At 35.7% G+C, this 15594-nt stretch overlaps 1 protein-coding gene across 2 annotated transcripts; it reads right to left on the reverse strand.

Moving 5' to 3' along the window:
• Nucleotides 1-910: 910 nt before the first annotated feature.
• On the reverse strand, nt 911-14651 carry LOC110467293 (calcium-responsive transcription factor-like). Of its 2 annotated transcripts, none has more exons than XM_021524361.1 (12): nt 14605-14651; nt 13165-13332; nt 12048-12293; nt 11340-11488; nt 10389-10723; nt 9552-9689; nt 8264-8497; nt 7526-7676; nt 6767-6926; nt 6296-6432; nt 4753-5134; nt 911-4512 (listed from the first exon to the last, which is right to left on the reverse strand). In XM_021524361.1, the coding sequence occupies exons 2-12, from the start codon at nt 13313-13315 to the stop codon at nt 4433-4435; spliced, it is 2163 nt and encodes a 720-aa protein (XP_021380036.1). In that variant the 5' UTR covers nt 13316-13332; nt 14605-14651; the 3' UTR covers nt 911-4432. The 2 variants fall into 2 exon arrangements, with proteins under 2 accessions (XP_021380036.1, XP_021380037.1); XM_021524362.1 differs by lacking the exon at nt 14605-14651 and adding an exon at nt 14499-14594.
• Between the last annotated feature and the right edge of the window lie 943 nt (nt 14652-15594).

The following is a 15594-nucleotide window of genomic DNA, read 5'->3' on the forward strand; positions in this document are numbered from 1 at the left end:
GCATCCAGGGTCACTGACAAATCCTACATCTGACATATGGCACCAGACTATCCAGGGTCACTGACAAATCCTACATCTGACATAAGACAACAGACTATCCAGGATCACTGACAAACACTACATCTGACATAAGGCCCCAGAGTATCCAGGGTCACTGACAAATCCTACATCTGACATAAGAGACCAGAGTATCCAGGGTCACTGACAAACACTACATCTGACATAAGTCACCAGAGAATCCAGGGTCACTGACAAATCCTACATCTGACATAAGACAACAGACTATCCAGGATCACTGACAAACACTACATCTGACATAAGGCACCAGAGTATCCAGGGTCACTGACAAATCCTACATCTGACATATGGCACCAGACTATCCAGGGTCACTGACAAATACTACATCTGACATAAGGCACCAGACTATCAAGGATCACTGACAAATCCTTCATCTGACATAAGGCACCAGACTATCAAGGATCACTGACAAATCCTACATCTGACATAAGACTCCAGACTATCCAGGGTCACTGACAAATCCTACATCTGACGTAAGACACCAGAGTATCCAGGGTCACTGACAAACACTACACCTGACATAAGGCACCAGAGTATCCAGGGTCACTGACAAATCCGACATCTGACATAAGACACCAGAGTATCCAGGATCACTGACAAATCCTACATCTGACATAAGACTCCAGAGTATCCAGGATCACTGACAAATCCTACATCTGACATAAAGCACCAGACTATCAAGGATCACTGACAAATCCTACATCTGACATAAGACACCAGAGTATCCAGGGTCACTGACAAACACTAAATTGTAGACTAACACTTGTATACCTGGTCTCAAAAACATACATCCAACAACTGAATGTTTGTCACATAAAAAAAAACATTTAACTCATCTTGATACTTTTAATAAGAGTTGTTTTGGCAAAAAATCCATTATAAATATAAACATAGAACATTTAACAACAAAATTAAATAATTGTTTTGACTTTGTACACTACATTATATACAGATCACAGTTAAAGTAGAAGACGGGTCACACAAAATCAGATCAAAATAAATCCCCATACAGTAATAACAACATACATCTGGGTATCCCGGTGAGATCCAGATTAAATGAACCCATTAATAATTAGAACACAACACACATTAAACAAAACATGTTTGTACACTTTTAAAATAAAACATTACTAAGCAAAAAGCTAGGGATAACTTTTTCCCATCAATAAAATAACTAATTTCAAAATGTTTTAAATCTTATGAAAAATTTGAAATAGGAAATAAAAAGAAGCCCATATATGTGCATACCATTTAATCTGCTGGATCAAATTAAAACGAGTTAATTAAACATGGGAACCAACCAGAAACCCAAAGCACTTAATAAATACCCTGTTTAACTTAATATAATGAACACATTGACTGACGCTGATTAACACATAACATTGGTTCATACAGGGGTTTAAACCTTATACAAGAGTTCATCTCTGGGACACATGTTACTCGGGGCAATATATTACACACATTCACACGTTACATTGGTAGGTACACCTTATACACCTTACACTATTACAGACCTTGCACTTGTTCAACCCTTAGATTGCCTCACACCGTGCACTGGTTCGCTTACTACACTGGTTCACAAATTACACATGTTCACACATTACTTTGGTTGGAACTTATACATACCTAACACTGGTTCACACCTTTACCTGCTTCACATGTTGCACTGCTTGACACATTACAATAGTCCACACCTTACAATAGTTCATCTTCTACACTTGTTCACACCTTACTATTCAACACATTACACTTGTTCACACCTTATACTATTTAGGCCTTACACTGTTTCACACCTTACACTGCTTCACATATTAGGCCAGACAAAAAACTATGTGTTTCTTGTAACATTTTTTGAAAAATTTAGGGTAGGTGGGTAGGTAGGTAACAAGTTTTATTTTTGAAGATAATTCTATGAGGTTTATATAGGAGTGATCTAGACTTAAACAGTGCTTCTTTGAAAATTGCCTTAAAAAGTTAAGGGTAGGCACAATAAAATAAGGGTAGGTATCGAGTTCCCGGAAACACCAAATATTTTTTGTTTGACCTTACATTAGTACCTCCCTACACTGCTTCACAGATTACACTAGCACACCCCTAACACTGGTGCACACTTTGCACTGAATCAGATAAATGAAATCTGTTATTAAACTCATAATGCTACTGCTTGACAGTACCTCCCAATATACACATGTATTGTTCACAAAAGTATTGTTGTCCAAAATAGACATGTATTGTTCAAATTTTGTTTATAAATCCTACTTTTGTTGTCCAATACAGAAATGTGTAGCTTTATGTAACTAGACGCCCCTTAAAAGTCGCCTGGATGCAGCAGGTGTTGTATTCTTTAACGAAGCATGTTACATATAAAATCTATCATAAACAGCTGTGTTCTGAACAAAGGTATTTGTATCATACAATATTCAATGACAATATGTTCACATAAAAATCTGAGCAAATATTTTTCAGGAAACTTATCTTTGATTACAGCACAGACCAGGGATCCCTCCCCATATAGTCCCTGGTCCCCAATACGACAATAATTGATACATTTTAGTCCAGAATTGTTTAGTCTGTTTGCATCTGTTCCATGACTATGTACATAAACTGATAAAAACTTTACTGATAAAGCTAGATTACTGACAAAATAGACAATGACCTACATGTATTTATAAAAAAAATTGAGACACAATTCCTTCATTAGGTTTTGTCACTTGTAGTGTTATATAGGCATAACCTCAAAATTATCAGGAGATGCATACAGTCACTTGCTTATCATTACTTATCAATTATAGAAACTTTGAACTGAATTTCATTTCAAGGATTTCAGCAAAGGATTCAGAAATCTAAATGATATTTCAAAAAAGGTTCCAGCGCTAAAGTCCAGGACTCAGAATTCTGTGGCACAGATATCACTGATATGGCAAGCCCCATTTCAATGAGTACTAGTTTTTGTTGATACAGATGAGAATCAAACTGACCACTAATATATTACTATCCTCTCAGATTGAACACAGTTAGAACTTTTCTGTTTATTTGAATTTTAAGAAGGTTAGTTTCAGGATTTTTAGTTTTAGGATGTAAAGCACAAATTAACCATTCTCTCCTGCTTTCTTAACTGAACTTAAATTTAGCAGATGGGAAACATTGGATATGATATTACATGTTTTCACAAAAATACCATTTTTGAGATCAATTTTTTTTTACTGTTCTTGACTGTCAATTTTTTGACAATACCCTGACAGCAACATCATACAACGGTATGCATCCTTCCATGACCTTTGTGACCTTTGCCTTCAGCTTCATTAATCAACCACATAAAAAGCATTACTGCTGTTTCTTCTAAGAAGCAGTAAAAATTCCTAAACCATTTCAATGAAATCCTATTAAAAATAATCAATGCTACTGAAATATATGAACATCAATGGAAGAAATATATATGTAAATAGCTGCCCTAGTAAACTTACGTAATATTGTCATGTTAATCTTCCAGAAAAAAAAAGAAATAAAACATCTATATAAACATCTGTGAATGATATCCAGGCCAATTCCATAACCTTTGCTTTCTTAACATTATTATATTCATCAATTTTGTATAATAACAGTTAATTATAAATACAGGTCATCAGGGCCTAGCCATATTTTGTTCAATTTTGTTTCATGGTAATAGTAAAGCATTAGCTGAATATGTATTTCATTATAAACCATAGGACAGAGAATATGTATTTTCATTTCTTTCTTTCTTTCTGAACTTTGAAAACTGTACATGTGTTGTTTTCAAATTACACACACAAATTTTAAAATACAAAACTTCTGATAACATTAATGAGCCTTTCCAACACCCTAAACTTGCATGAAAATAAACATCACCATTTTAGAAATAAACTGATATTCACATTCTAATCAAATGATTTTTTCTTTTTTAAAGTGTCAGATAAAAAACTTCCACAGAATGTTTTAGATGACCTCAACCAGAAAGATCTCTCCTGGGTTAGAACAACCAGGATCTTTTTTAAGGTCATGCTGTTTTTTAATCTAACCTACCTCTGACTTTTGACAGAACATACATTGCACAATCCCTGTTACTGTCACACTGACAAGATGATATAGGACAGGAATTCAAAACAGAAAACTAATCATCATCCTAAAAACATCTCAACGTATCAAAACCATGTATTAAAAAGTTTGTTGAATTCTAAATCTTGATTTGCTACAATTTAAAACCGATTCCTCTTTTCTCATCAGTGAACAGCTTGGTGTGTAATGTATTAAGCACTACTGTTGATATATAGGTATACATATTGCTGGTAAATTAAAGAGATGGAAGCCATTATTGTCCTGCACTTAAACACATGAATCAGTCTAATGAAGTCGCCTGGTGTAAACTTGTAATGCTTGATCCATCCACATCCAAAACTGGAATTATTTCCCCTGATTCTACAAAAAAAACAATAAAACAAACAATTGTTAGTTATATAATTACCATTGCAAACTTTTTAATGGGAAAAATAACACTCTAGGACTTAATTTTTACTTCAAATTCTTTTGAACATATAGCTTGCAACCTTTTTATCTAGTTTTGAAGAAGCTTACTTTTTGTGATAGAAAACTTGTTTAATATGTATACACTCATCCCTTAAAATCAAAACTGATTATGAGGAAGGCTCCATGACTTACCATTCATAGTGACTGTGACAAACTGATGGTGTTGTGTGGCTTGACCTAGACTAGATTCATCCTCATCCTCCAATGACATTCCAGACCCTGGCCCTTCAAGTTGGGCTGACATTTGATCCAGGTCTGAGCTAGCTACCACAGCACATACGCCCCCATGTGAGGTAGTCACACCCAGGCCCCTCTGTACTATGTGTATACCCCCAATGTCCTGGGGGTCACTCGAGGTCACACCCCCGTTCATTATACTGTCCCCAACAGCACCTACTACACTCGAGTCTATGTGCTCCACCCCACACAAAGGTACCGAACCTTCCACTTTTATGTTGTTAGACGGTGGCACTGATGGGTCTGATATTGATGTCACTGCCTGGTCCACTTGTTGCTGTAAGATACAAATTTAACGTCATTTCTTGTTACACTTTATCTCATTCCTCTTCTGATTTTTGGAAATCCTTTCCGAAGGGGAAACATATGGAGACAGACCAAACCCATTTTAACATCCAGTAAGGGGTATTACTGTTAACATATTACTCCTCTCTGTGACTGTCTGCAGTACAATATCTCAATATTATTCTGACAGCTGACTCGACCAATTGTGGCTTATCAAGTTAACTTCAGCAGTATAGAGTCAGGACAAGGGTCACTTGCACTGACAAAGGAAACAGATATTTATTTAGATTATCATTTTTCACACAAGGTTAGAATTTCCATACCTTCCACACACCTATTTAACTGTTTTTCTTCCATATCCTTTCATATAACAAATCGCTGCCTCTTTTCCCACTTTTTTTTTAATAGGAAAACGAATCCTTTCTACATGCTAATATTTTTGAAAATAAACAGCTACTTTTTCAAGTAATCTGACATCACATCTTAAGAAATGCAATGTCTTTCAATTGATTCCATGGTGAAGTCACAATTCTGACAACATTAATAAAATATTCTTTTTTTCTCAAATCTCAAAAAGAAGTGTTGATTGTACATTTTCCAGGAAATGCAGTGAATATCTTTCCATAATGAGCTATTGTTAACCCAATGTAACATCAATTGAGCGTGTAGCTTGTCTTTTTTACCCTAGGATGTGGACAAATGTGGACAGATGTATTTCGCTGTAGCAAAATGCTCTTGCATCCATCTGACTGCTGTCTTCCTTCATTCCAGTGTGTATGACAAAAATACCCTCTTTTTTTTCGTTAAGGAAAACGAGGTATACAAAAATTCTAACTTACACCACATTTCATGAGTGTGACATCTCAGGGAGAAAATAATGATGTGGTGTCACAAAATCAAGATGCCTTTTTGTGGTTTTTGAGCTAATTCTTGTGACTGGAATGAGAGAAAAATACTCTCACAGTATTCCATCCTATGACTTTTCAAATTGTGCACAACACTCACCTTGGATTTTATCAAATTTAAAACCCTTAGATGGAATTTCCCTATCCTACACCCTTGACATGAAAGAGTCTTATAATCCTTTACATGCAACTATGGTTTTACCACATGGGAGATAACTCTTACTGACAGAAATATGTAAACTGAATACCTGCATGAGGAGATTAGCTGGGAACATGTTTGGGTGGAGTCTAGACAGAAGTTGGGCTGTTTCTGGAGTTAAGGTTGTGCTCACTCGCATACTACCATCACTCAGATGTGTCTCAATCCTTGATATCACATGACCATCTAAAACAAAATAAAGTCAGAATACTTCCAATAAGATATTTAAAACACAAAATGTTTTAGCATAAAATTTAAGCATGAAATAATCAAATTGCTGTTAACCAGTACTCTCTTTCAAAGAGTAAAACAATACATATATTTTCTAAAAACAAATTGTTATGTATTGGTTACTATATCAGTAGCATTTATACATTGATTTTTATTGATGCAGATTTCAATTTATAGATATATATACTGTAACACATGACAGTCAATACTCCATATCAAATAAAATACAAATACATACTTTGTTTGAAATAAATTGTCTCCATAATTAAGGAAGAAAAAGTATAATGACCTTCTCCTGGGTTTTGTGTTAATGTAACAGTGACTGTTTCAGGAACTGGCTCAGAACCGTCTCCCGTCTCCTGAGATGTCTGTTGCCATAGTGATTGGTCCATCTGTCCCATTTCAGCACTTTGGGCACCATCATTACTCGTAATAATTTCTACATTTACCTGAAATATACAATTGTGATCTAGGTATTAAAGCAATCTCTTATACTGAGGACAGAATACATCAGTACATCTTCTTTTAAATTTAAACCTGTTTTCAAAAAAAAGACAAGAACATGATACATCCTCATGATCAGCAGACCAGGTGTAAAGTTGTCGCTTGAGTTCAGATTCAGTGGTTTCAAAACTTAAGCATTTAGAACAACTATGAATAATTAGCAAGATTTCATAGGTTGCATACATTTATTGAGATCCATACGGGTAAACTGTTTGGATCAGAGTTGTTCATTTATGAAATAAGGTCAGACCTAGTAATCTGATACTGCTTTCAGGCAACCCTTGACAAAGCCTTGCAAGACCTGCATAAAAATTTGCAGGTCTGCCAGTATTTATATTCTAAAATGTTACCTTTAAAAACAGACAAACTGGTTGAACCGGTTACGCAAAAGGGGCCATAGTCTTCTATATCAGAAAATTAAATCAGTAAAACTGAAACTACAAAATCATATCTATAAACCTGATTCCATCAAACGAATGACACCTTGCCGAATTTTGGGGACATAGCGCAACAGTGCTGAATGAAATGATATCAGTATACATACTGTTGGGGCAGTGAGGGCCAAAGACCCACACTCGATATCCTTTAATGCTTGATGAATGTGATTTTTGAGGTCGTTTACTGTTGGAAACAGTGTAAGGTCATGCCGCTCAGGTATTTCCCCGCCATTGTACAACTGACGAACCACAAATGACCTGAAAAGTAGACGATAATCAAATTAAAATCACTGCTTGTTTATAAATACAAGAAATTGACTCAAAAAATCTCAATTATACAGCAAGTGATACCAAATCAGTTGTTGAATTATACACCGACAACATAACGTGAAGTAACTCACGTGAAGTTGTATGTTTATATCATATTACATTTTGTTAGCGAGGAGTTTTTCAGATGTCTTATAACCAAGGAAAAAAAGTCTGTGCAGGCAAGTTACAACAGGAAAATATTTGTTGAATTTTTAAAGTGCTAACCAAGGACAGTGAATAAAACCTAATAACTACTTTACAGATTCCTTATTAGCTTAGTACCATGTACTTTTTGAATGAAAACCTTCAGCTATCATCCCTGACAATGTACATTTTAATACTGCACTGAATTATGATTGCGCCAATAGAATTTCCTCTTTTTTTTTTCTTTTACATAATTGGTTTGTTCCCCAATTTATTAATGGACTAATCTATTAAAATTTGATAATGTGCTAAATTTGTTAGCGCTGAAACATATACATTTACAATATATGTTCTAGATTCAGTTTTGTCAAATTTTTCTTAAGAAGTCTTACCGTAGAATTTTCCTTACTGAGTAAACTCTGGTCTCCCCACCAGATACTATCTCCCTTATCTTTTGTGCCACACGGGGGTCCAGCCTCTGTATAGCACTGTCCATCTCCAGACCATCAAAGGCCATACTGGTGGTCATGCTGACAGTGGCAGCTGGACTTTGGACCTGGGTGGTGGAGCAGTTAGCATCGTTGTGGAACTCATGGGCCTTATCAGTGGGCAGCTGTATGTAGTACCTGGATGAAAACCATATCATGCATAAAGTCAGGAAGTAATCTGTGCATAACAGGGCAACAGCTTTTACAACAGGGCAACAGCTTTTACAAGTTTTTAAACCAATGTTGAAATCTTCCTTTTGTTACCTTTGTCTCAACACTATTGGTTCACCATAATAGGCTTGTAAAGGTGTATTTTATTTTCTTACATCTTCCAGTCACAGATTTAATGTGGGATAAAAATTTGTTGTTTTTTGTTTGAAGTTTGTTCCAGATTAGTCCAAAATAAAAATAAATCTTTTAAATATTGTTTATGGAATATCTCTACCAAATAAAGGATTTTTTTAAAAGGAGTGTGGCAGGTTTTAATTGTACAAAGGGTTAAGGTCGCCTTCTAGCTTCGAGCTAGAGGGAATTTCCCTTTAGCTCAGTGGTAGAGCATTCAACTAGGAACCTGTTATATTTTTACAAATGGTGTCCGTGGCCCTCCCTGTGGTGACACTGGGAGTTAGAACCTGGGTTGTGGTGTTCGAGGGCGAACACATTTAAAAAGGGGGGAGTAGTGTGGTAGGGTTCAATTGTACATAGCTTCGAGCTTCGAGCTAGAGAGAATTTCCCTTTAGCTCAGTGGTAGAGCGTCTGACTAGGAACTGGAGATCAAGGGTTCAATCCCTGGTGGAAGCACACTATTCTCTTTCATTTTACAGGAGAAAGTAATTTGGACTAGTTCGAGATATACCACCACTGACATACATGTACCTATTAATTCATTAGGTAAATCTTTGTTGAGAAATCATTAGTCATAATGCTATCGTAAATCTGTCATATAGGCAAAACAAGCTTTAACTTTTTTCCTTGCTTTTTTTCCACAAAATGTGTTATTTATGAGGAAAGGTTTACATTTTGCGATATATGCTATTTCATTTGTTGATAATATATGTCATTTCATTTGTTGAAAAGGGCGAACTCGTTGCGTTTTGTCTCATAACAAAATTCACGACATTAGGACCTGTTTGAGATTCTCTATAATTACTATGTATATTTATTCTAATTTAAGTAGGTTTACTTTGTATACCTTTCATGGCCAATATCATCAAATCCTCGCTGTTTCAGTTCATGGAAAGCTTTATCCATTGCTAACTTTAGTGTCTTTTTATCGATACTAAGGTCCACAGCATACTGAGGAAACTTCTTCACCTTCTTTATGTAAATTCTGTTAAGGAAAAATATAAAACACGATAAAACAAAATAGCAATAAAGTTACAGCAGAATGCCAATCGTCTGAACCCTGATTATCGAAATCTTTAAACCTTGGTCGTGTCCACCAATTAGTCAGTAGGTTGCTTTAGACAACTATGATACTACCTGTGACTGGTTATCCAAACAACACTGCATATATAAATATTTTAACCATCTGTATGCTTTAGATGATCTGTAACTAGCAGAACCATAATAATTACTGTGTAATGGAAGATAAGTGGAATCTATTTGATGTCGTCTGCCCCTCCCCCAAAAAAATTAGAATCAATTTGTTACAGTTACATATATAGTAATGAAGGAAATGAAACAATTTAATAAATCCTTGTTTCATTCCCCTACAAAACAAAAAAATATTTTCTTAAAGGGGCTGGTCGGGAAAAAATTACAAAATAAATGGGTCTAAATGCGTTCTCTGGCCTTCCAAAAGTTATACCACAGCAATATGATGGTAGAGTTCTGCTTGCACTGTCCAGTTTTGACCACTGAAATCTCGGGGAAGCCCCGCGTAAATTTAGCGCAGANATAATCCGACTTACAACAAAGTATTAAGTTTTTCTTTCAAATTCTCTTTCAACTGTGAACTATGAACAAATTTATAGTGCACGAACAAAACATTGCAGAAAGTAAAATGTAATGAGTCAAGCTAATGTACCTGGCAGGACACGTCTGTCTGTAATCTCCTGGTACAAACTGCTCACACTGTTTATTGGGGCCATATTGATCAATCATCTGTTTCTTCAAGGTATTGCCTTTTCTCCTTGGACCATACTGACACTCCATCACGATGGCCCGACTACCAGAATTAACAAACGGAATCCCATCGAATGGAACGTACTGGGACTTCCACATCAGACGTGTTGAGGGTTTGGCTGGGGAAGGGGACTGACGTGTCCCCCAGAAACTCTGAGTCTGTTGTTTGTGATAGGTCAACAGGAGGTCCAGGTCAACCTCACTATCAACATAGCCACGATATGAGTCACCGATTTTCTGAATAAAGTATACAGATAAAGATATATTATAAAGTGGATTTTGGAATTGAATTCCGACTATTCTCCTGAAGTTATCAACCCTTTCACCACTGTAGACCATAATGGACTTATCCAGATCAATGCATCATAGAGTTTATTAAGGTAACATAGGAGTGAAAGGGCTAAACCGTTTATACTAGACTAAAAGTAAAAACAGCAACAATGATAGGCTCCAAGAACACCACTGTGTGTGCATTACATTGTATCCCTAACAATCACCAAGTAGAAGCCACAGCAATCCTCTTGGTTTTTTTTTTAAATATAGGTAATAGGATACAAATGTTATCCAACAATTGCAAGTGCAATTTCCCACCAAGTATGAACATAACAAAATCAACAAAACAGAACTTATAGCCTGAAAGGTCTCAGCCAAGCAGACCCTATGGCAGCCATCTTGGATTATGGTCATTGGGATCAACATATTTAAATATGTCAATTTTAGAACAAAATACATAGCTGAACATGTCAGAGTAAAAACCACAGCAAAAGCAAAGTAGGCTTAACAACAATTTCCACGTGAAATAATTTACAGTTACTTGAATTCAAGTTAGTCTGATTCTGTTCTATACATTTACCTCACAACACTTAATCCTGTGTGCCCAGGCAGGACAGTCTGCAGGGAGGGGCTGTGGAGGAGGGGGCATCATTATCGAGTCATGTGACATTCCACTGGATACCTCATTAGAACCTCCCCCAATGGCATCCTCCATCTCCACTCCTGCCACTGTAAGTAAGATAACAGCTGTATTCAATGACTTATTATAATTTGTTCAGTAACCCCCCACTCCCTGGTTCTCTTGTTTCATTCAAGGAAGTGAAAATTGGTAAGTAGCCTCAGCTAGAACCCATACTGCAGCAGGACGACTTTAATTGTTGCAGTAACTTTAATTGTTGCTTTTGGATATCTTCGCTAATTACATAGTTAATGTAAAATGAAAAAGAGTGATGTTTGCATTTCTAAGGTATTATCATGTTGCAGTTTTGATGTGTTTTCATGAACAAAATTTTAGATCATGTAATCACACTTACCAGGAAAGTTTAATCATCATAGATGTACAACTCCACTAGCCTGGTTCCCAAAGCCAAAAGACTTTGTAAGGGCTAGTCAAAAATTGCAATATTTACTATGAAAATTAGGCTATTAGAATATTTCAAAATCGGGCCTGCAAGATAGTACTCTTAATATGAAATTGTACACTACTATGGGTTTTTCTTTTAATCCTAGAAAACGGTGTGGATGTTGAAGCTAATAGGAAAGCTCTGCCAATTTATCAAACTCTTACCAGCCATTTCATGTTTATGTTCAAGCTCATGTGTGCCGTCTCCAGCCACAGCTATGATGGTGGCCATTTCCGGGGGAACCATATGCCACACACGTCCCGAACTGTCAGCCTGGCCCAAAAGGTCATTAGACGCAGATACAGCAATGATCTGTATGCCTTCTGTTCCTCCAATGAGCTGACTTCCTGGCAGAGACACTGGTGAGGATAATAAACCCTGTAGAGTTGGATTGGCTAAGCTTGGAGACACTGAAAATCAGAAAGTTAACCACATTGATAACACTAATTACTAACATGTAATTAACACTAATTACTTTACATGTAATTAAGCTACATATTACAGAATATGAAGTGTTGATAGTGCTTTTCATGATATTCCGTTCAAAAAAGCAAAGAAAGAATTTTGTACAATGTCTCTAACAAAATCAAACAAGATAATGGTAAGTTCATTTTTATCTAGGTAATTTCAGGTGAACTGAGGTCAGATACTTGCTGAGGTATGGCGTCACTTAGAATCGAACCTCTGACCACAGATTACTAGGTCAGTGCTTCATCTACTGATTTGAAGGGAAACCCTCTTACGGCTCCAGCAGTTCTATTTCTATATACATGTTTTTGTTTGGTTTTTACATCATATTACAACAATATCATTAATATGTCATCAAAGTACATGTATACTGTGAGATGTACATAAAATTCATCATTTAGAATATATCAATGCTTTTGACATTTCCCATTATTAGTATGGTCCAATTATTAGTACATTCATTACGGATCATCAATACAATAAATCATGAAATGCATGTTATCTTTTTGTCACAATTGTTAATTTTTTAATCCCACATCATCTGTTCAGATGTTTCAAGCAATAATATAGAAACATATAGCTATTTCAGACTCATAATCACATACATAAAAACTAAGCTGTTTAACTGTTTTAAATGTAGATCTTAAGTCGCTTAGTAATAAAGGATAATCAACACCTCGATCGAGAACAGTTTTGTGGTCTTGTATAATTTTTTATCTAAATATACATTTTGAATAAATTTTAAAGTGATTACAGTAGCTTTCATTTCTCATAGAATAGGATTATCATAATCTGGTATCAGTATCTCAATACCTGAGCTGATGCTTAGATCACCTAATCCTTCATCTGGACTGACAGCTTTATATTTGCTGGCCGAGACTCCAAGATCATCTGGGTGTCGGAGGACTATTCCACACGACACTGGGTCTGTGGAGGAGCTCACCTCATCCTCTCCGTCAGCCATGGCTACCTTTGTTTTATCTACAAAAAAAAGTTTTCAGTGAGATAGAGTCTTTGACCTTAACTTCCAGGTCCCAAAAAAACTTTTATATGAATTTAAAATCCAATGCCCCAAATATTTTTGACAGGCCAAATTACACTCACATCAAGAACAGTTTATCACTTTAAAATTAATATTATGGTGTATGTGTGGTAGGCCTACATAGTAGATTTAATTTGTATGTTAGCTTGCAAAGAGGCACATTCTGAATTTTTTACAATTATTACGTACAGCCTCAAACTGCATGAACAACATGAATGACGTTTTGTTTTAATGTAATTGGCAAATGATTAAAATAATGGAAAAACAGTTATTTTCTTCTTTATTATGATTATTTTAACAGATTATTATTTATTACCTTAAAAAGCATGTTAAACAACAGAACAAGTAAGGATAATTCTGGCAAGTTAATGGCTCAAATCCACACCATTAAGGGTCATGACCACATTAATTGACAGTTTGGGAACAATTTTGACAGGTGTTTTTTAAAGAACCTAGGAACACACTTTCAATACATTTTGTCGACATTTATAATTTCAGCTCATATTTTTCAGATCTGCAAAAATGTTATAATATTGACATTCAGGTTACTGCCAGAAAAAAACATGTAAGTTCTAAATACATGTATAAGACTTACTCGTGATAACTACAGAACAGCATTTGGTTTAATCTATGAAATAATCATAGACTGTTGTCATCAATTACTATGCATTTTTTTATTATTTTATCATAAAGTAACCGTACGCGCTATCATGGATGGCATGACAATGACTTTAGTTTTGACATTTAGATGTTCCGATCTGAGGCTCTTCAAAGATTTTTTCAAACTCTTTTCTAACTTGGGGCCTACTGCATTGTTCGTTATTTATGGCTAATCATCATTCACCAAACACTGTCAGTGTCCACGGAAAAATATTATTGGTCAAGGCTGAACAGTAAACTCTAACATAAGGTTGCTGGTTTTTTTCTGGTGATAACTGTTGTTAACCCTAGTATGCATGCAGTAGATACCGTACATGAGGTTACATCGTTTGCATCGAACGGAACGTTACATCGTCTCATTACGAAAATTATGTCATCAGACATAATATTGAGAGCTTTTGAACAAAAATCTTCGTAAATATTGCATTAATTTATTAGCAGATACCATAATTCCCTCCGACATGTCAAAATGAAACCTCTATTTTCGCTTTGATGAAAATGAGGATCCAACGAGACAGCAATGAGGCAGGGGCTGAAAACGAGTCACAAACCTCGAAATCACAAACTGGACCTCGTCTTGATCCAAGATGGCGTTCAGAATGAGGCAGAAATATTCAGGGCAAATAACACCGATTCTGATTGGCTGTCTATGAATAGGCCAAGCAAAGGAAATAGCTCCCTTTATGATTTGTGTTGCTGGTATTATCAGGGAAAGTATATATAGTCCCTGGTATTATTAACATTTTTAGAAATATTTTATAAGTTCTTTCAAATAAAAATATACTGCATGGCAATACCAATGAAAGTAATGTTGTTGGACACAAAAAACTGACCGCGAGTAGGAGTTCTTTTTTTTTTAAAGTCGGACGCAAACTGATTGTGAATAATATTGCTTTCCTTTTTCTTGCTTTCTTGCGTGTGGCTTTAGCAGTGGCAATCATGATATCATATTTTTTAGGGTGAGGTTGGGGTTTTTAAAGCCCCCACCCCCTTGAATGCTGAACATTTATCATATATTATTGATTCATTTCATGGTCAGCGACGGCCCCCGTCAGCCTCGGTTCCAGTGTTGGCAGCTCAGCTGTTTGATACTGTTGTGTAGATGGGGTTAAAATAACGTGTAATGGAATTTAAACTACACAAATAAAGAATGTTGAACTTAAACCTTTAGACTGCCAAATGTTTGACTCAGCCAATTTGAAGTAACCACAACTGTTTTGCCCAATGTGACGTCCAGCCAATTATTACGTCAAAGTATTGTTGACGCTATGTTTTAAAATTCCGACGTCGCGAAAATCGCATGATTGTGACACATTCGCAATACTGATATATCATGAACAACGATATATTGAATAGGTACTCTTGGTACATAGTGTATTTAGACAAGTTACCCAACCATATTGGTCTCCTGTCATGGTTAGAGAGTTATATAAACTAGTGTACTAACATTTTAGCATAAACAGTGACAAAAACTAAATATAAAAAACCTGATAAGCTAAATAGACTTTTAATAGATATTTTTTTTCCAGGAACGCGCCCTT

Source organism: Mizuhopecten yessoensis, unplaced genomic scaffold (genome assembly GCF_002113885.1).
Source record: "Mizuhopecten yessoensis strain PY_sf001 unplaced genomic scaffold, ASM211388v2 scaffold11169, whole genome shotgun sequence".
Lineage (NCBI taxonomy): Eukaryota > Metazoa > Mollusca > Bivalvia > Pectinida > Pectinidae > Mizuhopecten > Mizuhopecten yessoensis.